Source organism: Homalodisca vitripennis, unplaced genomic scaffold, assembly GCF_021130785.1.
Source record: "Homalodisca vitripennis isolate AUS2020 unplaced genomic scaffold, UT_GWSS_2.1 ScUCBcl_4601;HRSCAF=10873, whole genome shotgun sequence".
Taxonomy (NCBI): domain Eukaryota; kingdom Metazoa; phylum Arthropoda; class Insecta; order Hemiptera; family Cicadellidae; genus Homalodisca; species Homalodisca vitripennis.
Window position 1 is genome coordinate 33,203 of NW_025780732.1, and position 27,132 is coordinate 60,334.

Here is a 27,132-nt window from a genome sequence, read left to right on the forward strand (position 1 = left end):
CTTATTGTGTTAAATAAGAAAATAAGGTTTATCTTCCAAACGTTGGTGACTATATAATTTTGGCATCATAAGTGTACACTTTAACACTTTGAGTGCTGGCCCTAAATAACATGTAACTCTGTAGAATGCTGGGCGTTTTTGGTGGTTTTCAAAAATTTATTTAAAAAAAAGTATTTGAGGTATAAGAAAAATACTTGCATGCCTAAATTCAGCTTACTTTCGTCTTTCTTTTAACATGAGTTTGTTAGTGGTTTTTTCAAAAACTACACATAAAAAATGTTTTTGAAAAAACATATATTTAAAAGGAAAAATTATTTTTTTAGACAGTTTTTTTATCTAACATACTAAACTAAGCATATATACAATTATTTACAATGACCCATTTACAAATATAAACAGTCCTTTGAATAATACAAATCATGTTTTTATGTCTTGTAGTTTTTTGACAAAAAAACTATGCCGACATATTGATGGGTCGGCATCACTTTCGTCGTCAGTACTGTTTTCAGCATCTGTAAACATAATAACATACTATGTAAAATATAAATATATTTTCATTTTATTCATATGAATAGAATATTAGTTGAATAAAGTTAATTTATTATAAAAACAAATTATAGTTTGATTCACGAAAACAATAACATAACCAAACTTTTAGACTGATGTGTATGTGATAAATAGACTTATTCTTACCTGAAATATGTGTCTCATCTTCTTCCATGAAATCAGGATCAATGTCAGAACCGTCCAAAAATACTATCAACACCAATAAAACTATCTTCATCTAATACATCACTGATCGCAACGTCGTTCAAGCTGCGAGAAGCCATGATTGCGACATAGACTGCCGGCCGCAACGAACGTCACGTCTCGGCACGTAATCAAAGCGACTGAAGTTGCTTTGTCACCAAGCTCATTCAATACATCTAACGGTGAATTGTGTTACTAAAAAACCCAAAAAACATTGTAGAGTAGGCAAAACTTGTTTAATACGGACAATGTAATATAATACCAATTGAAATGACAACCACGTAAAACTACGGGATTAGCACTCTAAGTGTTAATTTAAAACATATTTAATCCAATAATACTTATTTTAAAATGGGAGTATTAATTTTTTTAATTTTTGAATTGAAAAATCTAACAAGATGGATGTTTTTACTTCACAATAGTATGAAAACATAGTTTTTTGTTTATGGAAAATGCAATAGTAATACTTTTGTCAACTGCTGCTGTTGAGTACAGAGTAAGGTAAGGAAACTATCATCAATCAGCAATTAAAATATTTAATATAAATTTAGAAGATTAATTGGTACTGGATCAACTAGTACAGTAAATAAAGGGAAGTGTACAATATTATAGGTACACTTAAATGAAAGATAAGATTGTAAAGATTACATAGAGGTGATTATCTGTCCCATTTGTTGCTTTGTTTTTTTAATATTCTAAAAAGAAATGTGAGAAGCATTGTTACAAAACATTTGTTTCATTAAAGATTATATTTTAATTTTTTTATATAAATTAAAAATATGTACAAACATACTGTTGAAGAAGAAAATGTGTAATACATGTATCTTAATTTCCTGTAGGATTAACTTGGCAATTTTTATAAAAAATGTACACCTTTCCCAAAATATCAATTTACGCAATCCAAAATGTTTTTACAAAATAAGTAAAATACACAATATAAAATGTTCAGAATACATTTGGAATTTACTGTAAAAATTGTAAATAAAGTTTTATTGGAGAAATTGTATTTGAGAGTAAGTAAAACTTTCCTTTTACATCTTTTTTGCTTTTGTTAAAATATTAAAAGTAATTCAATTATTACTATTGTTAAATTTTATGTTTGGCCATATGAATTCGATAATGTTGCAATAATTCACTATGTAAAAAGATTCAAATAAAAAATTAATACTTTTTGTAACTTTATAAATTTTAAAAATTTATTGTCAAATATATCTGAACCAGGCATTATGCTGCAACGTTCACTTTGTCAATACTTGTAAATGTTGATGTGACAGTGAAAGTAATTATTATTAACCTCTAACACATACATTCCACCAGTCTTCAATGAGGGAAATCACTGTAGTCCACGTACAGCTTAATCCTTGGAGCACTGAAGAAAATTGGAAATTTTCGTTTTGGCCAAAGTTTAATTTAATTTATTTTTCTTAGAAGATAAAATAACAAACAAAATTGTTTAAAAAGTTCAGCCGGTCCTGGGGTCATGCCGTACACATGGGTGTATGCATATGCGATGTTGGCACCAGACAAAGTAAGTCTAACTTGTTATTGATTTTCAGCCTAATGGTATGTTTAATTTAATTTTTAATGTTTTTTTTGATGTAGCAAATAGCCCCGGAGAAGCAGTGAACAGTATACGAGATCTGCCGCTTGACATATCCTTTCCAGTCACTCTCAGCCTCTCAGTTCAACTCTTACAGGCCACAGTGTGAGTTTATTCTCTGTCCCAAGAAGTTCTTAGGTTAATTTAGTTTCATATAGACATCCGATCAAAGATAAGGGATAGGAGAAACATGTTGGTTAATAACAGTTTCCCAATCAATTTTTTACTTTTTAAGACAGACATATACTAGAATATGTCACACAACTGTCAACCACAAAAGAGAAAGATAACTGTGTGGCTATACACTTAGTCTAGATCATTGGTGGTTATGATATGATTTATTAGGTTATAAAATTATAGTTTTCTCTATAGGCCTATTGGGTAAGTAGGAGGTTCTACCATCTGATTGTAGATTTTTGGGTTAGGAAAGAATTTTGATTCCTTGCCAATTTGTGGAGTAAAGGGAATTTATTAGTTAAATTATATATTTTATTCGTTATGGTAAGAGCGATTGGGTCAAATCGTCAGTTTTGTTTTTACTTTATTAATTTTTCTTTAAACACATGATCGTTTTGATGGTGAAGAAACTGATTGTTTTAATGGAGTTAAATCTAAATCCAATTAATGTTTGATTCAGTGTATCTTTCTCATTTGATACTGAAGCCATTTTCAAGTCATCGACTTCCTCATCATCATTCTCTCGTCCACTATTTCTGTGTTACTAAATGTAGGGTTTTCTGCACAAGCTGGTGATGTAACTATCTTTTACAATTTCTACAAATAAGATCTCTTTTCATTTTTTATTAGAATATCATGGTGTTCGAAAGGGTCATTACAAGATTTCTGAGTTTTCTCAAAATATGAGATATAAAAAATGTAGGTGATGAGAACAGATTATAATATGTTCATTCTTGTAACTGTTCACAGTTCAATATTTTTCTTCCATTTCATCTTTTGATAGTTTTTCGAATATTTGAACTACTATCTTCTTTATGTACACTGAATTGTTAAATGATGGTGACAGTAAAATAATTAAATAAACATTTTTATTTAAAGCGATTTTCAGTTATTTTTCAAAATAACTTTTCATACATTTTCAAAATCAATATATATATACATATATTCACAGAGTATAACATAAATTAAAACAAGCAAAATAGGTCATACATTAAAAGAAAATAATTATTTATGAGTAACTCCTCCTCCAAAGTTAATCCTCCAAAGATTATTTTTTAATGATGCGTATTCATACGCCTTAAGACTATGAGGGACGCTGTTGTATATATGGGGGCCAAAGTATCCAAATCCATTCCTCCCCATCTCTAGTCTGACCCTAGGCACCTCGAGCATGGCGTCCTGCTGAGTGCAACAGTCCTTAATCACAGCGTGGGTCTGTAGCATCCTCCTGAGGTAAGAAGGTTTTCCTGTTCATCACTTAAATGAACTTCAACAACTGAAGTATAATGTGCAAAATAATTTTTAATAGAGTACAAAGCCAGGAATTTTAATAACACTTGTAGGAATAATACTATTTTAAATATCTATTTGTTATTGATGCACTGTAATTAACTATATTCAATGTTTTCCATACAAATAATTTCACAGTAACATCTCTACAAAATTTTACTCATTCCAAACCCCACTGTCTTTATTTTATAATATCATAGGAAATTTTGTCCTCTCTAAAATATTAAAATACAAATAAGACTATTGGGAGCTAGAAAAAAATGATGAGCACGTCACATTTTGGTAAAATTTGTACTGCCAAGTTTCAAACACCAATTTTTTCACAATGATATATTATAAATCATATGGATGTATGATATACCACATCAATTAGCATACATTAGTGAATTTGTGAATAAACGTCGAACTAAATTGGTAATAAATTGTTCAATTGCGACCGAAAAGTGTAACATAATGTCAAGCTTCGTCTTGGACTCAAGCCCAGGCGTTTGAGGACATGCATAATTTGACATGAGTCTCTTCACAAATTTACTGTGAAGACTGTGCAGCAGGTTTGTTTTGTGATAGGTATGTTTATTAACTTGCTATCAGATCTCTCATTACCATTCAAGAAACTAGAAGAACTATTTGAGAAAGGAGTTATTGAGCATGGTTTACTCCTTTTCTTGCTAAACAAAATGCCTTAATGAGAGAAACTAACACCTCCCAAAAAATTAATGGTAACATTTGCAGTGTTTGGCTACAGCACAAAGTCTAAAAAAGAGTTTATAGCTCATATGCTTGGATTGTGATTACTTAAGAAGGGGTGATACCCACACTGAAAATGGACCGAAAACCGCCTCTCACAAATATATTTAGATTCACTATTTTTTTATGTAAAACTTAATTGTTGAACTAAATTGAACATGTAGAGTTTTCCGGGTAAAATTGCTTTCTCAATTTTAAATATATTTATTGTTGTTTTTCACAGTAGCTGATCAAAAGATACTACATATGTGTAAATATAAAACATTAACTGCTGTACTTTTTTAAAAGCAATTTACAAAAAAATTAAAATATCTTTCCGATAGTATAATTTTCAGTTAAATAGCTGTATTTTTAGAGCTGTGATATGCTGCCACACAAATGTTTGCAAGTGAAAAAATCACATTGCGACGATCCTAGTAGATCATTGATGAAATGATGATAAAGTGGAAGAATAGGTCTACTTTCATTCATTTATATATAAACGCTGAAACATTTTCAAACTGAATAATGGACTAGTGAATTTCATCTTAAGACATAGAATATATTTTATTCCGTTGACAATATATATTACATTGTATTGCAATAGTCAATAATACCAATTTTTTATAGTATATAAATACTATAAAATTAAAAAACTAAATCCATTCACTCGACTTTCCATACAGTTGCACGCAGGCTCACCTTCATACACATACAAAAAAAAATTCGTAATTCGTTGGGATCAACCCCCAGGATTGCAACACCGCCGCGAATATCAATCCCAAGTGTGCTCCATGAACATCCCCAAATGAGATGAAAGTTTATAAAAAGTTCAGCACATTAAAGTGTGTGTAAGCCACATGCTTTATTAACAATAATTTTAAATTATGGGCCAATAATTTGGGGATTGATAGTTTTACAAGAACGACAAAGATGTGACCTTCAGTTTTGAGTGATGCAAGACCACTATCCTGGTCATGAGCAGTAGGTAATGAGAGGACCAAGGATGTCCGGGATGCTGGCTAGAGACATCTCGGACATAATTAATTAATAATTATGTTATTGATTATAACATAAATTAAGAGTCTGTATGTTTTAAAACTGAATTATAGAAAAACTGAACTATAAAGATACTGAATATATCAAAAGTAATATTCCTAACATTTATTCTTAACACTTATATTTGTTTACTTCTTATTCTCCTGTGTTTATAAATTTATGTTGGACAGTCGTAAGACAATAGTTTTTACTATTATGTTATCTATTTATAAAAAATTACTTTTAATAGATGATTATGACTTCTCTTTCCAATACTCTCTTACTACAGGGTTAAAGAATAAAATCTCTGAGATGAAAAAGAATCGCCAAATTCGCATCCTGAATCTTACGGAAATAATTAGAGCAGAAGAGGAAGTACAGTCTAGTACGAGAACTCCAAGGAGGACAGAGACAGTAAACAATGCCCTGGAGACACCCAAGGGAGGAGGTGGAGACTGGCTTACTCCCTTCCTGAGCCACAAGGCTGAGCGTAACACACAACACTATATGTGAGAACACCACGGGCACTAGTACAGTCCCGTGTCATGGACAAGAGTACATCTGCAGGTTTTGGAAATCTTACAGAAGGAGAGAGTTCTAGCAACCTAGCATTAGACATTACAGGTTAGTTACAATATTCTGTCAAGATTCTTATTTAACAAGTTTACTGTAGTGAATGCATCTAACTACTCTACAAACTGTCTTGCTTACAAGTGCACTCCAGTTAGCTGCTGGTTACGCATATGAGGTTCACATGGGGATGAAGTTTAAAACTGAATTATAATATAGAAACTCTACTCAAATCCATAAATGCTTCACTTTAGAAACTTAGATTTTAGTGCTGTAATGATAATGAAATTTTAAAACATTATTTTCTGTTAGTATGGTTTATTATTTATATTAGAAATAGAGGGAGATTATGGGAGATTCCATAATGAAAATAAATTATGAGCACTTACTATTAACAGATAATTGTATTTTTAACAATTCATTAGTAATGAGACCTTAAATTCTATGTTTCCAAAGTGAAACACTTATGAATTTCAGAAAAGTCCCTATTTATAATGGAGTATTAAACTTTAGACCCATTTTAAAGGGGAGCATCAGATAAAGGTCAGACTACAATACTCCTCACATATCTATCACAGCTGATTGATTACAACCACATGAATCATCTGTTATTACTTGTCTGTTTCAAACTCTTTTGTTATTTACAAAATATGTATGTCACTTTCAAATCTAATGTTAAATGAAGATATAGCCTAATAATATCTTACAGCCTTAATAAACAAAATAATTTTAAATAGGCAAACGCTCTATAGCAAGTATGTCATTTAATTATTTTCAATTGCAAAAGAAAAAAACAAAATATTAATAATTATGAGGTCGAGCGCTCACTTATTCCCACTGAATGAAGTGGAGCGGTCGGATGGGTTATGTGATGTCTCAGTATCAGGACTTGTATCAGTAGCTACATTCCATGCACATCTGTTAGTGTCACAATGTCAAATCAAATCAAATAGTGTTTTATTCAATATATGTACATTGATGGACAATGAATAGAGTCAGAGACTAATAAAATCATGCTTGCTTAGATATAAATGTTTACTGCATTTAAGAAATAGTTTAAGAAGCGTTCTTTTAAATGTATGTAATAAAAAAGCTGTAAAAGTTATATATGATTTGTTATTTATTTAAAACTTAATTTCTGACCCATAAGTTCTGAATAAATGTGTAAATAATAGTTTTTGTTATAAATGCAGATAATACAAATTTAGTGTTATTTATTATTTGTAGTCTGTACAAGTTATGATTCTGTAAAATATAGAAGGATGGTTTGATGAGTCTGGTACAAATAGAATAAAAATATTGTTTTAAAGGTAAAATCTCCACTTTATTTCTCGACTGTCTTCCTTGCAAAGCTATACACTTGGTCCAGTGAGTTTCCAATATTTTCAATCCATTAGCATAATAGGCTTCGTCAAACTCTGCAAAATAGTCTGTCTCAGTCTGGCCACTTCCTCATTCAATGAAAATTTCTTTCCACCAAGCCAAATTTTCAAGTTTGGGAATAAGAAGAAGGCATCCGGAACCAAGTCTGGTGAACAGGGTGGGTGAGGAACCAATTTGAATCCCAAGTCGAACACTTTTTCCATTGTGATAGCTACTGTGTGGGCTGGGGCATTGTCCTGGTGAAACAGCACCTTCTTCCGTGCAAATCTTAACATTTTTCAATGAGTTTCTGTTTCAAACTATTCTGCAGAACAGCATAATAGGATCCACCTTTAATGGGATCTACCTTTTTCCAGATAATATATCAGGATTATACCTGATCCTGGGGTCTTCGCCTTCCTTGGTGCACTCTCCCCACTTTTCGTGCATTCTGAGATTCTGAGTATAAATGTTCTTTCGTTTCTGTTTTTGGTCTAAAGTGAGCAGGCATGGCATCCATCACGCACAGAGCTTCGTCATGGCCAGTTTTTCATGGAGACATCTCGTTCAGTTGAGATGCCTTCAATATTGGTGCAGGACACACATGGACTTCATCCAACTCGGATTTAATCTATGCAGTCCAAACCTTCAAATGAAAATGTTTAATAACCACACAAAATTTGTTTTTCTCCATCCTAAGGAACTAACTACACAGTTTACCACTTCAGCTGGCTACCAAAACTCAACTGATAACAGCTTTCATTCAAAATTTGCTGTAATAATCCTTGGGAAATATCAGGTTTACCAACAACAGTGCAGGTTCTGAAAATTCCTCGCTCTTTCATACTAATTTAGCAGGCTTATCAAACCGCCCTCGTATTATGTAGACAGAAAAGAACTAAAATATGAAATGAACTGTAAAGAAATATTGCGTATGAAAAAATAAATTAAATCATTTCTACTTAATAAAGTAGTATAAGAGTTGCTAGGCCTGATAAGTAGTATCCAACATGCTAATTTATTCAACTGTACTTGTATGAACTATTTCTTATTAAAATAAATACAGCTGATGTGTAAAATTATAAATTAGGATGATTGTATTTTTTCTCAAAAGAGCTTTTTTTTTAAAAAAAATAAGACATAAATTGAAAATAATACATACGGTTATAGCTTAAAATTTCTCAAAAAATGTATAACATTTTAAATTAAAAAAACATGAATGGTGACCTATATGTTTGTGTGTTTAGGTCTTATAACTCAAAATTAAAATAGCTGTATTAAAGCTACTAGAAGGATTGACTGGATTAAATTCTGAACAGCTATTGTTTCACAGTTGAACAAAACTTGTGAGCCCAATATAGCCTATTGGCTACATTGTTTTTGGAATCAAACCAAAACATTCAGTTATGTCAACACTTCTGAACTGCAATACAAATTATGTTTGTTTAGTTTAAAAATTAACATGATATTCATTATTTTTAATGTTGTTTGATGTTTTCTGTCATTAGACTATTTTATTGTCTTTATAAAAATATATGTATGTAAAATATTTAGAATATTTACATATGTTTACAGATATCCTGGAGAGTTTCAGCACTCTGGCTGATACTCTGTCGTCAGAGATGGAGGCTAACAACTGGACACTTAAACAGACCAACACCACTCTCTGGTGAGCTGAAAAGGCACTTTTCTGGGGAATCATTCAATAGCCACTGGTTCTCTCAGGTCTCTGGGTCATTACCATCCGACATCAACACTCCTGACAGACTACAGGACCTTGCTTTCTTGGATGAGAAACTGGAGAAGCTGAAAGAACAGAGTTAGGGAATCTATTGCTTAGAATCGAGCAACTGTCAGATCTCTAAAAATTCAATTCGAATGAGTGGAATTTGTCATTTAAACGTTCTTTCCAAATATTATTTATGTTACAGGAAAGTTTGTATCTATCTCTGCCATGGCATAATTTAACATGAAGTTTTAAGCTAAAAGAATTTATTAAAATAATTTTAATACATCTGACTTTATCTCTTCTAAACCTTTTGAGTGCCATGACCATTTTTAAAATTCATGTTCATTACGTGTACAGCTATATTTTGTAAATTTAGAGGTGTTTGGGGAAAAAGGCATGTACTTAAAAAGGTTTAACGATGAAAATATTCATGTCAATGAAATGGTGGGCACTCTATTTCTGCTTAGCAAAATAAAGGAGTTAATATAAAGAAAATCTAATGCAACCAAAAAGTATTTGTAGTACACTAGCATCAGATTTTTAGCGCAAAAGGCTATCTTTATTTAAAGAACAAATTGAAATATCCTTTGCGGCATTTAAATTCCTTACGATGATAGGGTTTGTTCTTTTGGTATAAGCCAGAAAAGTAAATTAATGCATGATTGTTGGTTCACCATACAATAAAACAAGTTTTACCATGAAATGTCTTAATTTTATAACATAAAATACTTAGTTCTATTTTAGGTGATTACAAAGGCTAGAAGTAGACGCTTTTTGACCAAAAAATAGAGGAACATTGTGGCAATGAGGCAAACCAATTAATATAATCTTGAATTTACCTAATGAACTAAATTGTGAATGTTTACATATAAGGTATTGAATACAGCTGAAGGAGCAAAAGTGGTGGGACTGTTGAAAAAAACCTTGATTCAACAAACCATTCCCTCCCTGCGATCACATTGAGTCCGTGATTATAGCAAGTGGAATCACAAAGCAATACATGAGACACTAAATGCAATTTTTATGACAAAAAATCGTCTAGGGAACATCACATCCATTTCTCACTGATGGGGTATATGACTGATTAGGTATATAAATATTGATATAACTCCTAGACTGTATCTAGGAAACAGTATAATATTGTAAACATGGATTGGGAAGCAAGAACATGTACTTTACTGTATCATGTATCCTATCATCTTTACATATGTATGACAACTGTCATAATGTAAGTATTGAAATGTGTTTGTATTATTGATGTTGATTTTAGTTTTAAATTTTTCAATAACAATATATGTATCCATACAATTTAGAAAACTACTGTTTTTAATCTAAACTCATTACTAAATGATATAGAGATTTTATATTTATTGCTTCTCGGGTAAAAATAGCAACGTCCAATTTTTTGTTCAAAATAGAAATGATTTGAACTAAAGTGCAAAATCTAAAATAAGAATTACTCGTAATCTTGCTTAACCTCTGGTCCTCTTAATTATGAACACTGAAAAATGGGTACTTGATGCATGATATGTGACTAATTCCATTTCAAAATATCATAGGACCCTGTCATATTACAACTCAAGTGATTTCACTAAGAAAGCTGTGAACTTTGACTCTGATACATGATATATGACTAATTCCATCTTTAAAATATTATAGGACCCTATCGTAATACATCTCAAGTGGGATTTTCATTAAGAAAGCTGTGAAATTTGACTCTGATACATGATATATGACTAATTCCATCTTTAAAATATGATAGGACCCTATCGTAATACATCTCAAGTGATTTCACTAAGAAAGCTATGAACTTTGACTTTGAACTTTCTTTACATTGCTTTAAAATAGTTCAAGTGTTACTGAAATCGTAGGAGCTATTCAAGCAAAATACACAAAAATGTTGCACAGAAACTGTGGGCGAAATTGTCGGCATGTAAATATATTTTTTCCTGATTGGGGTTACAAAGCAAACCCAACTTTGGTGTGAGAAATAGAGTTTATGCACGTGATCACAAGAGCCCCTATGCACACAAATCCTGAAATAAGAGCCAGTTGCAATTTCCCTTAATCTCTGATCCTATTAACCATAAACAACTGAAACAGTATGTACCTGATATATGTCTACTTACCCATTTAAAAATATCATATGGCTTCAATTTGAAAATTTCGTGCAAACTGCAGGTAACTGCTAATTGGAATAAAACTTTCTTTGGAATAACGATTCACAGTGATCTGTTATGGTGAGAAATTTCCAATAAATATGACAAAATCCTCACTGACAAAATTTGTAGAAATCTAAAGAGAATCTTATTTAGGAATGTAAAAAAAAATTACCAATGGGCATGTCTTGTTTGTATAGCCGTTTGCCTAAATTTAAATAAATAGAATACACTTGTTCTATCCAAGAGGAAAAATTGAATCTTTGACAAAAATGAACATGGAACTTTAATATACGATCAGTAAAACTTAATGTATTAAACTGAATGTTTTAAAGGAACAATAAGTCTAAACCCATTTGAACATTTTTTAGAACTCTGCAGGAATCCATGACCCTCACGGTTAGAGAGCCTAGCTAGTTATAAACATTTAATTGTAATAAAAAGTAGCAAGATGGTGACCATTGTTATTTAATACCAAACATTTTTGTCGGTCACTTCAAAACAAAATATAGATGAAACATAAACAGTCTTTAGAGATTAGAAGCAATTTAAAAACCATTGTTATTCATACTCATCTTTTGATATCTTTTAAAGTTTCAAGATAGTGTTCTAATATGTGACACATTTCACCTAACTTATGTTTTAGAATTTACCTCCGGAAAAAGAATGCAGACACCAGTTCTTTAAAATATTGATTTTTCAGTTCTTATAACACATAATAATGGCATAATGTCCGTAACCAGTCATGCTCTCCAAATCATGTATCATCAGTTTACAAAACTTCAAACAACTAAAAAAGTTTGTTGCCAATTAGGATGACCTTTAATATTTGTATGGAGTTTGGGAAGCATTGTCTCTCATTCAGCTCACAAACCCGATTTTTTTTAACCACTAAAACAACTATAACGACAACAACTAAGTGTTTTGATGCAAACTGCTGAAAAATTCACCTTACAGTGTTGATTTGTCCAGTTTTAAATTTTTGTTGTCTGTTTCCTCAAATCAAGAATACTTTGTTGAAATTTGAGACATGAAGATGCAATAACTTTATGTAGAGAGTTATAAGGCAGCAGATGAAATCAGAGGCACTACTGTGTCATGAAACAGAGGTAGATGACACCAAAGAAAGCTCCAGGGGAGGCTCCAGATATCCACACTGACGGATGTCTACGTTCGCGGGAGAAACATACACTTTCAGCACATACAACGGGGTATATAAAGGGTTAAACAAGGTATAACAAAACAGGCAAAACAATACATAAGAGTGGTGAGCTAGAGAGGCTGAAAATATAGTACATGCTTTAACAAATTCTTATATTTGAATAGGATATATACGGCTAAATTGAAATAAACTTTTATATCAAATTAAAGAAGAGATTCTAGAGATCAAAAATGAACTAATAAAAAGAATGTTTATAATTTTTTACCAAACATGTCAACCAACTCTCCTTAATTAAACAACTATCTATTTTTAATCCATGGAACCTCTCCAAGGTACTTTCATAAAAGAATAATTTTGTAAAATTATTGGAATTTTTTAATAAGTGCACTTATTCAAGTCACTTGAGAACTACTTTAAAGAATAAAAGGTAAATTAAAGAAACAAAACAAATATTTAACAAACATTTTAATTCTCATATGTTGTCAAAAATCACAGTTTAAAATAACTCTAAAACTAAAATTACTATCATTATACAGATTGTACAAAAAATTATACTATAAATTAATCACAACGAAAATGCTTGAAACATCATAAAACTGAGTAAAACTCAAAACACTTGAGAGCACCTAAAATAAAAACATCATGCCTTAAGGTGAGTAAAGAAACAAGAAACTAAATAAACGTCTAAAAGGGAGATAGTTGGTGATTGAGGGGGAGCTTCCTATGAATGGGTGTATTTTATGTCTGATGTTGGTTTTGGTGTCTGTATTTATATTTGATTAATTTTTTGTCTGTTTTGAGTTTATATTCTATTGGTGATATGGCCTTGAATTTTCAGTGACATAAAGCGGTTTTAGAAAAAGGCTGAAAATATATTGTGCCATTAGATCTTACGAAACAACTAATAAAAAAATCAAATATTATTTAAGGTTTGCACTAAAAATTAAATATACTAGGCCATTTTAAATTTTTCAATTTCCAATCTCACGTTATGATGGCCAGATATGTGACATGTCCGCAGTGTGTACAGTAGTCGAGTCGAACATCTTCTCCGTTGCAACATTTGTCACTGCGAGTTTGTGCTGAGCTGCGGCAGTAATGACCATGACCACCTCTTTTAATTCTACCACCAAATGTAAATTGAGGAGTGTTATTCGTTTCCTACAAGAAGAAGGGAATAATTGCAGCAGAAAATTCATCGGAGAATGTGCCATGTTTTAACGAGAAAATATCACGAGTGATGGTGTGTGTGAATTGCGTCAAAAGTTTAAAGATGAACCGACACGTCAAATTCAAGGATCAATTCAGGAAATGTCAAAGCTGAAGCCATTCAGCGAGTTTTGTGGGTGTCAGTCAACATTTTTGGCCACCCAGTGAGCACAAATCTTTTTGTAGCCTATATATTCTGAAACAATACAGAAATTAATAAGATTTTGACACTTCTGGAAATTCCAAAGACAAAGCATTTATTTTGAATTTACAGTTTTCTATAAGCACTTTGTAAATTTGTTCAACTAGACTGTCTGTAGTGACAGACTTGTGTCCTCAACCTCCTTCATCGTGCAAGTCAGTTTGGCTATCTTTTAAACTTTTTAAAAACCATCCACATACAACATTATCACTCATAATCTTTTTTCCATAAACATGGCACATACGCCAATAGATTTTTGGTGCACTATTCCCTTGCATTTGGCTGGAGAATCAATAGGGGGGACCTTTATTTGACTGCAACTAATTACTTGAACTTGGTAGTGACAAATGTAGTGGGGAAGATGTGTAATCGACTATTGCCCTAACCGCAGACCTGCCACGTGTCTGGCTGCTGTCATGTCATCAGAGATTGAGAAAAAAAACGGCTCTTTTATTTTTATCAGTACTAAAATTTTGTATTTTATTTATCTGTCTATGAATTATGAACAATATTTTCTTCTGATAGGTGATAGTGATCTAATGTAGTGTGGTTTATACATGCCAATAATTGCTTGCTTTTATGAAACCAATCATTAAAAAATGTATATTATTGTTACTGATACCTACTGTTACATAAAAACATTTGAAATAAGTAATTTTTTGTGAGAAAAAATATTAGCTTTCACTTACTGTAGCCAAGTGATAGTTTTGTAGGAACATTGTTCAAGTTTTTTCAAGCATGACTTAACATCACTCAAGTGAATATTTTTTCTTGAAGTAATTATATAAATATACAAAGAAAGTGATACACTAAACATTGTCGGTATAAAATCTCTCGAAGAAAGCTTAGCAGAAGAAAACCTATTTAGAAAACGATGAAGACCAAACTAAAAATTGGCTGCCAAAATTGGAAACAACTCTACTGGAGGAAAACAAACTGTTGAAGAGACCAAAACTTTGAAACTGGAATCGAAACTCACCACAGCTGCAGAAGGAAAAGGCAGAGGGACTAGAAAAGAGGGAGAAATATGTACGTTAAAATTTGGAAGAACTCTTATACCAGAGTGGAGAAATACATAATAATCTGCTGAAAGGGGAAAAAAAAGATGCACATAGAAATGCAGCGGATCTTTGAGGAAAATGACACAGAAAACAAAATCAAATAATCAATGAATACAAAACAAAAAATTTACAAACTTTTGAGAAAAGACATATATGCTTTACAAAGAAACTTAAAGAAACATTTTAACATACAGAACAAGAATCTCTAAGCTAATAAAAACCTATGAAACTGAAACTCAATACTGACCCAAAACTCTGTACAAAACTTGAATACTCATACACCCCCCCCCCCCCCCCCCCCCCCCCCCGACTGACACACACACGTTTTTTAATAGAGTTGGGTGGCAAGTGAAATCAAAAACCATCTTTTGGAGGAGGCCATTTTTAAATCCTTAAAAGCGGAAAGTAAGTAAAGTTAAATTACGCCAGTGAAGAAGAAACTCAAATGACTCCAGTGGAGCAAAGAAACAAACTGCCTCCAAACAAAACTCCCCAAACCAGGACATTCAGGAAAAATAAATTTAGTATTTCTCTTCAGATGGCCAAAAGTAAAATCAATAAACACTCATAGCCATTCAAAAGCGACCACAAAAATGAAAACAAGACCTAACTGCAACCTACACACAATTTCTGTGCTAACACACAAAAGCTCGAAGAAGGTGGGGTTGAAATTTCTCTTGGAGAGAAAATCAAACAGATGAGGAAAAATTAACAAATTTAAACACAAATTAAAAGTTTATTTTGGGCAAGGGACCACACAGATGAATGCAAAAAGCCTAAAGCTATAGAAGAGAGGCTATGATGAAATGATTTCTTCAATAAACACATAGACTTTTACAAGGGTTTAAACAAAACATCAGTACCAGCTGAACTACAACTGGCAACCCAGCCCCTAGTGGGAAGAGATGGACTACACAAGCTCCAGAATCCGGCGCTTTTAGGTCATCTTTCATCCTCATCCACCAGAGAGCAACAAACCAAACTATACTGCAGTGGCAGAAGTTTTTATATTACTGATTCTGGGGAAGAACCAAAACACTCAAGGACTGTGGGACTTAAACACCCCAAACTGAAAATTGCATCCCAGAACAAAAAACCCATAACACCAATGGATCTTTTTTAGCTCCCCCTCACAGGAAATTCAGTCCCAAATACGACCATAACCCTATCTCTAAACCCAAACACAAAGCTCTCAAGGCACCCTTAGCTACAAGAATAAGAATTAACGATCTTCCATCAAAACACATGATAGAATCACTCCAATAAAATAGATAGACTCAATGCACACCTTTTTGATACCCTAAAACTGATATAGTAGTAATAGTGACTGATACATGGAGCAAAAAGTAAGAAACACTACAAAAATACAAGACTTATTCGGGTACACTCTAAAAACAGGATTTTTCGCAAAATCTCACCTGAAAGTTGGAGAATCCCGCCATATAATGTCCAAAACCACAATAATGTGAAAAAGCCGGCAATAAAATCAACATGAATAGAACACTCCAAATTGAAATGATATGTGGAGATAAGCTGCCTTGAAGAATAGCTTTTGGGAAAATCATTTCTTTACATTGTAGGTATCTTACAGAACACATGGTAAACCTAGAAACAGGGAGCTAGATGTCCCATCTAATGACTCTCCCTTGAAACCAGTCTCAGCAGAAAAACAACCCACAAAGCGTCTAATTGGCAGTGAAAAGACATTAAACATTGACTGCCTAAACAAGGGAGATGAATTTTTCCAAATGGATAAACACCTCTTAAAAACTGCTATGGACTGCGTAGGATCAATCTTCCACCAACCCGTTATTAACACATAGATTTTCAAAAGTTCCAATAGACGACATCTGCACCAACATATTCAGACACAGGAAAATCAATGCGGAAAGTTATAAACAGGACCGCCATTTTTAGATCACTCAACAGGCCAAACTGTGCACACTTTTCGAAGAGATAAAAGACAACTAAAGGCCTCTACTATAAAAAAAAGATGACTAATGAGCACAAGGGAAAACCCTTCGAGAAACTGAAAAGAACTTTACTGGCCAATGAAAACTGGTGAAAGATGTTTATAAATCCTTCAATGTAAACGAAGGCCTACAATAATTTTAGTCACACTCTCCAAGGGCATAGCACTAAGATCAAGCGTGCCCCTTAAGTTCAATTAAAAAAAAGAAATAAAAAAAGCAAAACAATTCCCCCCAAAGCGACCCAATACCCACTTCAAAATTTAAAACAGCAAAATTTTGCTGGGTGTCCCAAAAAATGGGCCCTATCGCAAGTGGGGGGGGGTAGAGGAGAGGAGAATAAAAGATATGCCTCACAAATTTTTAAAAAAAGGGGAATATGGGACTTAAACCTTAGAGAGCTGAGGAAAACCCAGACAAATGCTAGAACCAAATTTTGGGAAAGCGGACAACAAAATCTAAAGCCATTTGGAATGTAATAAACACTGAAGCAAAGACAGCTGAGGGGAATCTAATTCGCTAACACGAACTCAAAAATTTAAAACCCCCGGAGAAGAAACAACAAACCCCCCCAAAGAAATTGACAGCACCACTATTCAATCAGTATTTTACATCTATCGCACAAAAGGGGAAAACTATAAAAAGTAAGCGGAATTAAACACGGAAAACTAATAAACCCCAGCCAATATTTAAACAGAAATGTGGCCGCATTTTTAATCATAACCCCCAGAAACAAACTGGGGGGATGAAATGATTAACACATAATAGGTGGTCATTTTGAAGACAAAGAAACTCACCGGATATGATTGACATTTCATAAAAAAATTTTGAAGGGGTTGTGTGAGAATGAACTGGCCCCAACCCCCTCTTGGTAGATATTGTCAACCAAAGTCATTTAGAACAGGAGTCTTTCCCTTCTGCCCTTAAAAAAATTGAAAAAAAAGTGTTCCCAAAAAATTTTTTCAAAAAAAAGGAAACAACAACTGGAGCAGCCTAATTTACCGGGGCCACCTTTTCTTCATTTTCCAAAAACCTTTTTCCCAAACAATAATAGGAAAAAATTAGTTTTTAACAAAACGATTTTTGATCAAACCTCAACACATTTCAACTTTTATACACACCAATTTCAACATGGCTTATCTCACAGGATAATCCACAACTAAAACCGCCCTCAAAATTTAATCTGGGGTTTGAGTTCCCATACTTGACCAAAACTGAAGAAAGGGAAAAACACCGCTACAGTCAATACTACTGGACCTTTTACAGCAGAGCCCCTTTGGTCTGTTCTGTGATAATGAACATCTTCTTTCAAAGCTTTTACTACCCTTTGGGGAATTTCAAGGCTCTCATTCCAAGGTCATGGTTCACAAAGCTACCTGACTCGAAAGGATACAAAAAGTTGCAATAAAAACCTGTACAAAATGGAAAGAAACAAATAAAGTAAAAAATTCTGATGCAAAAACCCAAAAAACCCAGGAGGAGTCCCCCCCAAGGCTATGTTTTCGGCCCTATACTCTTTATCCTGTTTTTTTCTAACGACCCTTTTCCCACCAAATTCATTCAACATACAGTGAATACATCATGTATGCTGAATGACACTGTACTGCTACTTGGAAGACCCAGACCAGAACATTTGGATATAGAAGCTTTGTGGCCTTTAAAACATGGCAATATAGTACTGGGCCCCCACAATAACGACCTGGTTGTTAACGAAACTAAGGACAACCAGCCAACTAATACCTGGGATGACAAAAACAAGATGTATCAGGGACTACCCGACCTTGAAGAAAAATTTTCTATCTTGGTCGCATACCTAGGGAGTTATCTTTGGGGGGACAACAAGCTATCCTGGTGACTCTTGTGGGATTACTCTCTGGGCGTAGATTAGCTTCCAGGACTACGTAATACGAGAAATTTTTAAGAACACCAGTGACATCGATAGTGCCCAAAAATAGGCTTCCACGGCCCACTGTTTGGAGTTACTCATCTTCGCTAGGGGATTGCAGTGTGGGGAGGAACCCCCACAAGTGGGAAAAATTTTGCAGCGAGTACTTGGGGCAAAAAAATGAGCAGTTAGGGGAAAGCCTTAAAGGGGTTTGGGAAAAACCGAAAGGAGCATCCTGCAGAGAAGCCCCCTTTCCGAGAACTCAAAAATCTATGACAGTAATTCAAAAACCCTCTATTATATCCTAGTATTAGAATCCTACCGCTCACATCAAAATGCCATCAACAGTGAGAAGCGGAGTACTAATTCACCAGTACAATTACTAAGAAATGCTACTAACTACTGCCTTTTCCCCCCAGTACATACCCAAGCCTCAATGGAAAAAAAAAAGAAACCAGGCTACATCGGTGCGAAGATCTGGAATTTCCAAAACTACCAGAAGCCCTCAACCGCTGCGAAGGTTTTTTTAGAAAAGTTCTGCGTGCCTGGGCTGCAAGACAACCCATTCTACTCCGTCAATGAGTTCTTTTTGGGGAATGGGGGAAGACCACAGAAACACCCCCTTTTTGTGTAAAACTTTTTGATTCTTGTTAGTCTATGTAATAACGAAATGTATTATTATGTAATATTAACGCAACTGCTGAATTTTAAAGATCATTGTAAAATAAAGGGAGTTTCTGAAACTTTGGACTTATGAAGAAAACATTTCTTTTTTTTATAAAGTTCTAGACAAAACTGTCTGTTCTATATCTTTTATTGAATGTAGGGCTGGATAAGGGGACACCGTGGTCTGTGACCCAAAGGGGGCCCTGCAAAATTACGATGCCATATATGTTTTTTTATATCTTAGAAAAATGGTACTATATATAAATTTTATAGTCTCACATGGATTTTCATTATATCTTAAAAAAGTATGCATATAATAAAAATCAAGTTCAAGAAATTTTGAAAATGGAGATAATATTAGTTGTCTATAACATTTTTTTGTTTTTTATAATGTTAAAAACTATACTGGAAATTTACATAGTGAGGGAAAAAATATATTGATAATTTTAGTTATTTTACAACAATGTTTTTTACTCTTAGGTGTTTAAGAAAAAATTTGTAAATATTTATTCAAGTTAATATTATAATTTTATTACATTCTTTCTTATTAAATGTTATTTTGCTCTAGAAAAAGATAAAATTATGTTTTACATTTTGTTTTTTTATCTTAACTATTTAGATACACTAAATTTAATTTTTAAACTTGATTTTTATTTAAAAACCCCCATATATATTGGTTTTTGTAATCTAAATCACTAAGTGTTAGTTTTTATGCATCAATTTGGGGAATAATTCCCCAAAACTATAAACCCTATAGTTATAAACTAGAAGTAAATAAATAATAATTTGTTTTTTCCTACTGGTTGGTGTAATTTTTGACAACTCTTTAAATCAGTATCTATAGCCAACTGTTTAATACATAAAGGGAAAAAAAATTATTTTAAAGCTGTTAGATTGTAAAAACCTCACAGGGGATAATAGTGATGTAGATTAACTGCTTGGCTTAACAAACATGGTATGTTACACTCTTGCATTGCTTTTCATGTTCATGTGCATTCTCTAAACCCTTCAGTTTCTTTACTCATCCCTTCAGCCAAAATTATTCATCCAGGCAAATAAATACTATCTTAAATAAAACTACCAAAAAAAAATGGACCCAAAACTTTGTAACCCTGTAAACAATGTAAATAGTTCACACACTTTAGAATTTAGAAAGCTAAATTACTATATAACAACAAAAACATCACATAGAAAGCAATTTATGAAATATATTCTGCTTAAATTTTACCACACTTCTATAAAAATAAAAACTCTTTAAAAATTTTTAAAAACTCAGATGTGTTGAAAGTTTTTACAAACATATAAAATTGTGTTAAATACATTGGGCAAACATTTTCCTTATGTTACAAAATTTTGTTTTAAAAAATTTTATATATGAGTAAATTTTTACCTTAAAAATTTATTTTTAAAGATAAACATGCTACCACAAAATGCTTTCAAAATAGATAAAATTACTGCAAACTTTTTTTGGGGGTTTACTTATCCAATATAAATTTTTGTTGCACAAATCATATATCATTTTTCAATATAAAAAATATTTTTGCATGTAAAAATAGTTTAAAATTTCATACATGCCAGAATTTGCCCACATATTTTTAGATATCTTCTAGAAATATAAAGGAGGATCAATGTTTTAAAAAAGTACACTTTAACTTTAGTGAGCAGTTTAAAAAAGTAGTTTTCAATAATTTTAACTAATTTTTTCACAATAAACTACCTGCATGATCTATTTTGTGGATGCTATCCCTCAAAATCAGAAATTTTTTCAATAAATGGAACTTCTAAGCCAAAAATGGTTTACCTCTGCTGCTCAATTTAAATTCTGGGGCTATTTTTTATGGAAAAGTATTTGTTAGTAGGTCTTTTAACTAGGTTGAATTTCATTGAATTTTGTTTTAAATTTTTTTAAAACAGTAAGGTCCTTTTCACTGGAATATCTTTGCGGATAGCAGAAAGTGACACAAAAGCCATTGAATTGTTAATTACTATAGCCTAAAATTTCTTTTCAAAATTCCCCTTTTTACAAAATTATTTTTTTTTAGTTTGACATTTACATATAGTTGTGGGTTTTAAAAACAATAAATTATTCCATTATGGACAACATATGTCCTGGTTTGTAAACCTCCTCTTGTGAAAAAAATGAAAGGCCCACACAATGTATGCAGAGTGTTGTTCAAAAGACCAGAAAGGGTTATGATAAAACAACATTTTAATTAATTTTCCAATTTGTCTTCGAAAAAGCTGGTAATCATTAAAAAACCATCATGTGGGATTGTTTTGAGAAAAATTTTTAATTAGTCTGTAATCTGGATTTCGTATATCCCGTGAATTAACAAACCCCACTCTCCGGGGGTCTTGTATTCCCCCCTGTTCGGCCTAGCACCCAAGATTAAAAAAAGGTGAATTTTACAAGAAATTTGATTTTTTAAAAATTCATTTAAACAAATTTGGCATAGTTAATCTACAACAAAACATTTTCGCCCAAACAAAAAATTTAAAACCCCTTTTTTGTTAATATTAGTAAACATACATAATTCTTTCCCCTTTAGACAAAAATCACATGAATTCAGATTTCACAGCGCTTTCAGATATACCAGCGGGCTCATTAAAATGAATTCATTAACAGATTTTAAAAAAATTCCCCCATTAGACACCATAGAAGGAATCAAGTGGTTTGTGGCATTGCCAGAAGGGATTTCCTAATTTTAAAATATTAATGATTAAATTTTAAAAAAAATATTGTTTAAAACACAAAACCCATGGTCTTATCTACTTCTACACTAGAACCAAAACAAAAGTGAACATTAGGTCTCCCCCAATTTTAATAATTGGTTTGTTAATGACAAATCTTGGAAAAACCAAAATTTATTACAAAAATGGAAAAAATTATATTTGTTATCATAATACTTTTTTGAGTAGTAAACTTGGTTTAGTAGTTTGGTGCAATCCAAAAAGGCAGGGAATTTTAATAAGTCGCAAATATTTTAAAGCACATTGAAAGAGCTATGGAACCCCGTTTACGCCATGGTGCCAAGAGCTTGTTCGTTTTAAAAGGGGGGTTGTATGTACTGTAATTTTATTAATAATTCCTAAAAGCCTAAAAAGATTTTCTGGCCAGAGCAAAATACAAAGTATTTCGAAAAAGTTTGGAAATCTTCAAAATTTAAAGAGTATGTTGCCGGTGCATAAATGAGATTAAAAAAAAAAAACTGAAATTTTAACCCCTTCCCAAAATTTTTAAAAAAAAAAAATATCTTAAAAATATCTTTTTAAGTGGTTTTTTTTTTTTTTAAAAATTTTTAAAAAATCAAAATTTTAAAAATTTTTAAAAGGGGATCAGAGAGAAAAAGAGGAAAAACCCCCTTTAAAAACCCCAAGAAGACCGTGGTCTAAAGGTTTTTGGTGTCCAAATTCAACCTGCTAACATGGTTTTTTGGTTTTGGCCCCCATTTTTTTTTATTGGCCTCTCTTTTTGGCCAATAAAATCCAGTAACATAGTGAATTTTCCCAAAAAATTGAGCCTATTTTTAGGGTTTTTCTTGGTTTTTAATAAAAATTTTTAGAAAGTCCAATGGGAAATCTAAAATTAACCACAAAAACTTATCAAATTAAATTTTTTTTTATATATTCATACCAACAAAAAGTAGACCAATTAATATTTTTATTAAGTCTTTAAATCAATGAAGTGGTTTTCTTAATAAAAAAAGGTTAGCGAAGAGGAAAAAACTTAGTACGGGGAAGGTTTTTTGGTTGCGGCCCCAAAACTACGCGGTAAACCCCCCTTAAAGTGGGGGCATCTATTATGTAAAAATAAAATTTAAATTTTTTAAAAATTTAAAGTTTCTGGTTTTGGTTTTTGGTTTTTTTGTAAGGGATTGCTATTTTTTTTTCTGTTTTTTTAACTTATTATTTTATGTGTGTATAGAACCCCCCTTTGAGTTTATGTTTTTTATTGTTAACTGGCTATTTTAAAAAAGAGTATTTTTATTTCCTCATAATTTTTTTCATTAGTGGGGGGTGATTCAGTATTTTGTAAATTATTGAGGTCTTAATTTATATAACAAAAATAACCCCCTCGGGGAAATTTGCCTAGATAAATTTTTTCAGATGTGGTAAAAATCTTGTTCTTTTGTTTACTAGAGCAAATGTAATATTGCCATGCTGGTATATGAAAATAAATTTTTTTTTCATATTTTAAAAAAATTTTATTTTAAAAAAGCATTGTCCCCAAGGGGGCCCCCGCCCCCCAACAAATCTAAAAATTCTGGGTTTTTTTAAAAAAAATGGGGTTTTTAAAAAAAAAATTTAAAAAATTTTTTTAATGAACAATTTTAAAAGCAAACCCTTTTTATACTTTTTTTAAAATTTTAAAAAGGGGGGGGAAAGGGGAAAAACACAAACCAAAATGAAAAAAGGGGTTTTTAAAAATTTGGCCCCAAAAAAACCCCCGGAGGAAAAATTTAGATACATCAACCCCGGGGGTTTTTTTTAATTTTCACCAAAAGGGGGAACCCTTTTAAAAAAATCTTGCAGGGGAAAAAAACCCAATGAAAAAAAAATTTTTAAATAAAAAAACAGAATGTAGTTCAAACCCAAAAGTTGCCCAAAGCCCCAGCCCCGGGTGGTTTTTTTGGGGGTAGTCCCTGGAAGAAACATTTCACATACAAAAAGAAACAACAACCCCTTTAAAATAAACTTTATATCTCAGTGGGGGGTGCAAAAAGGGGAAAAATTTTTTAAATTTTTTATCAGATAAAAATAAATGGCTCACTAAAAAATTTTTTTTAAAAATCATGCCCTTTTTTAATTTTTTTTGGGTTTAAAAAAATTTTATCAACTGAGTCAAAATTTTTTTAAAAAAGTGGGAAAAATTTAAAACTTTAAAACCCCCCTTTTAAATTTTTGTTTAAGAAAAAAAAATTTCGTGCTTGAGTATACTCCACATAGATTTGGGTACCCCTCTAAAAAAAAAGATTGATGTCAAAGAATTTTTAAAAATTTTTTGGGGTTTTAAAAATGTATTAATTTATCTTACATTTACATTTTAAAATTTTTTTATAGAAGCAACCCCACAAACCGGCCCCCTTTTTTTTAAATAAAAAAAAAAACGAAACATTGTTCAAGATCATAACCCCCCGTTTCCTTCTTGGAAAACCCACTTTTTTTGGACGGTGACAGTGAAAAACGAGGAGTCTTTATTTCACAACTAAAAAACCCCCCAAAAAACCCCTTTTTTAGAGTCCCTGAGTGCCCCTTTCCCCCCCCATGCACACCCAAACCCTTGTGTCTCACCTTACGGCAGAGTTTAAGCGGTTTAAAGGGGTTTTTAAATGATCACTGACATATATTTAAAACTATTAATTTTAAAAAATTTACTTAAAAATGGTTTTTTATAATAAAATCACCGGGGGAAAAAAAGGGTAAAAACAAATTTTAAAACCCTTTTTTGTCCAAAAAAAGAGTCAAAAAAAAACCCCCAAAAAAAATAAATTTTTTTTTTTTAAAAAGCTTTTAAAAATTTTTTAAATACCTAAATGAAATAAATAACAAAATTACCCAAAAAAAAAAAAACCCCCTTTTGGGAAAAAAATTTTTGCTCTTTAAAAAAAAAAAATAAAAAAAGCTTTTTAATTAAAAAAGTTTTGGGGGGGGGGAAAAAACCCCGAAAAACCCAAATTTTCCCGAAAATTTTTGGGTTTTTCCCCTGTCTTTTTCCCCTTTTTTTTAAAATTTTTTTAACAATTTTAAACCCTTTTTGAATAAGAAAACAAAGGTTCTTTTTTTTTTTTTTGTGAATATGGAGGTTTTAAAAATTTTTGACGATAAAAAAACCCTTTCCCTTTGGGTTTAAAAAAAATTTTTTTAAAAATTTAGAAAAATTTTTTTTAAATATTATTTATTTTTTTTTAAAATTATAATGAAAATCAAAAAAAGTAATTTTAACTTTAGTTTTTTTTGTTTTATTTTTTTGAATTTTTTTTTCAAAATTTAAAAATTTTAAAAATCTTTTTCTATCCCCCAGAAACCAAATTACAGTTTATTTACCCCATTCTTTTCCCCCTTTACCTTTTTTAAAAGTGTTATTAAAAAATTTTTTAGTTTTCAGAACTCTTAGTTATGATAACATAAAACTTTTGGGAAAAATTGCCCCAAAAACCCCCTTTTTCCCCAAAAAAACCCAAAAAACCCAAAAATTTTGTTTTTAATTTTTGTACGGTTTTTTATCAATAAAAAAACTAAATTCAATGATGTTACAAAAGTCCCTCATAAAACTAATTTTAAAAAATATTTTTAATAACTGTAAAAAAAAATTGAAGGGTTTGCCACTTTTAATGCAATTACTTTTTTTAAAGGGACGGGGTTTTTAGTAGGGGGTATTTTTCGTTTAAATTTAAAATACCAATACTTTTAAAAGGATTTATTAAGTAAAAATTTAAAACATTTTTTAAAGCTATTTTTTAAAGGGAAAAAAAAACAAAAATTTACAGGAAAAAAAGTTCTTTTAATTCCAAGTTTTCTAAAATTTTTTTTTCCCCTGTTTTTTAAAAATTTTTTTAAAAAAATTGAATTTTAAATTTTTAAAATCATGAATCAATAAATAAGTATTACTTCAAAAAAATTTTTTTCCTTTTTAAAGGTTTTTCTAAAAAATTGGAAAAAAGGGAATGTTTTACCCGGGCTAATTTCTTCCGTAAATCAGCTCACCCTTTTTCCCATTCCTTAAAAAAAAATTTTTAAATTTTTGAGTGATCAACAAAAAAAAATTTAAATAGAGTCGATTTTTTTACTGCCTTCTGTGTTTAAAAAAGGGGGGGAAATTTTAAAAAGGTGGGAGAGAATCGTCCAAAATTAAAAAAGGTTTTTTAAAGGGAAAAAAAAAATTTTTTTGGCCAATTCTGGAGATTCTACAAAAAGTCGGAACTAGGGGGGGTTTTAAAATTTTTTTTTGGGGTTTTATCCCCTGTATCAATTTTTTTTGTAAACCCGATTAATCTAGGGGGGTTTTTTTTTGGGTTTAAATTTTTAAAAAAAAAAATTGGGGATTTCACCCCAAAATTCCCCTTAAAAAAAAAATTTTAGGTCTAATCTTAAAAATATTTTCCAAAAATTTTTTTAAATTTATTTAAAGATTTTTTTTAAAAAGTGGGTTTTTAAATAATGTTAAAAAGTTCCAGAATTTTTTCCATTTTTAAGTACAAAATTTTTGTTAACTTTTCTATCAAAAAAAAAAAAATTTAAAAAAACCATTTTTTATTCAATCAAAAATGCTTTAAAAAGTTAAAACAATATAATAAAACCCCCCCTTTAAAAAAAAATTGTAATTTTAAATTTTTTTTTTTGCAAAAAAAATAAAAAATAAAAAAATTTAAAAAAGTAAAAGTTTTCCATCTTTCATTGAATTAGAAAATTTTTAACCCCTAGTTTCCTTTTTAATGTTTCAGATTTTTAAATTTTTTGCTTCTTTAAAAAAAAAACCAATTTAAAAGCCCCAAATTTATTTTTTAAAAAAGAAACATAAAAAAAACAACAAAAATCAAGACCTTTTTAAAGGGGGTTTAGATCAAATTACTGGGAC

The 27,132-nt window shown here is 31.3% G+C and overlaps 1 protein-coding gene across 5 annotated transcripts in view; it reads left to right on the forward strand.

Annotated features, from left to right (window-relative positions):
• Positions 1 to 9,161, forward strand: part of LOC124373008 (serendipity locus protein alpha-like) — a 29,093-nt gene extending 19,932 nt beyond the window's left edge. For all 5 annotated transcript variants that reach the window (XM_046831414.1, XM_046831415.1, XM_046831416.1 and 2 more), the window contains 3 exons: positions 2,353 to 2,455; positions 5,871 to 6,205; positions 9,089 to 9,161. In XM_046831414.1, the coding sequence (XP_046687370.1) occupies positions 2,353 to 2,455; positions 5,871 to 5,883 (116 nt within the window). In that variant the 3' untranslated portion in view covers positions 5,884 to 6,205; positions 9,089 to 9,161. The remainder of the gene's footprint in view (positions 1 to 2,352; positions 2,456 to 5,870; positions 6,206 to 9,088) is intronic.
• The last annotated feature ends 17,971 nt before the right edge of the window (positions 9,162 to 27,132 follow it).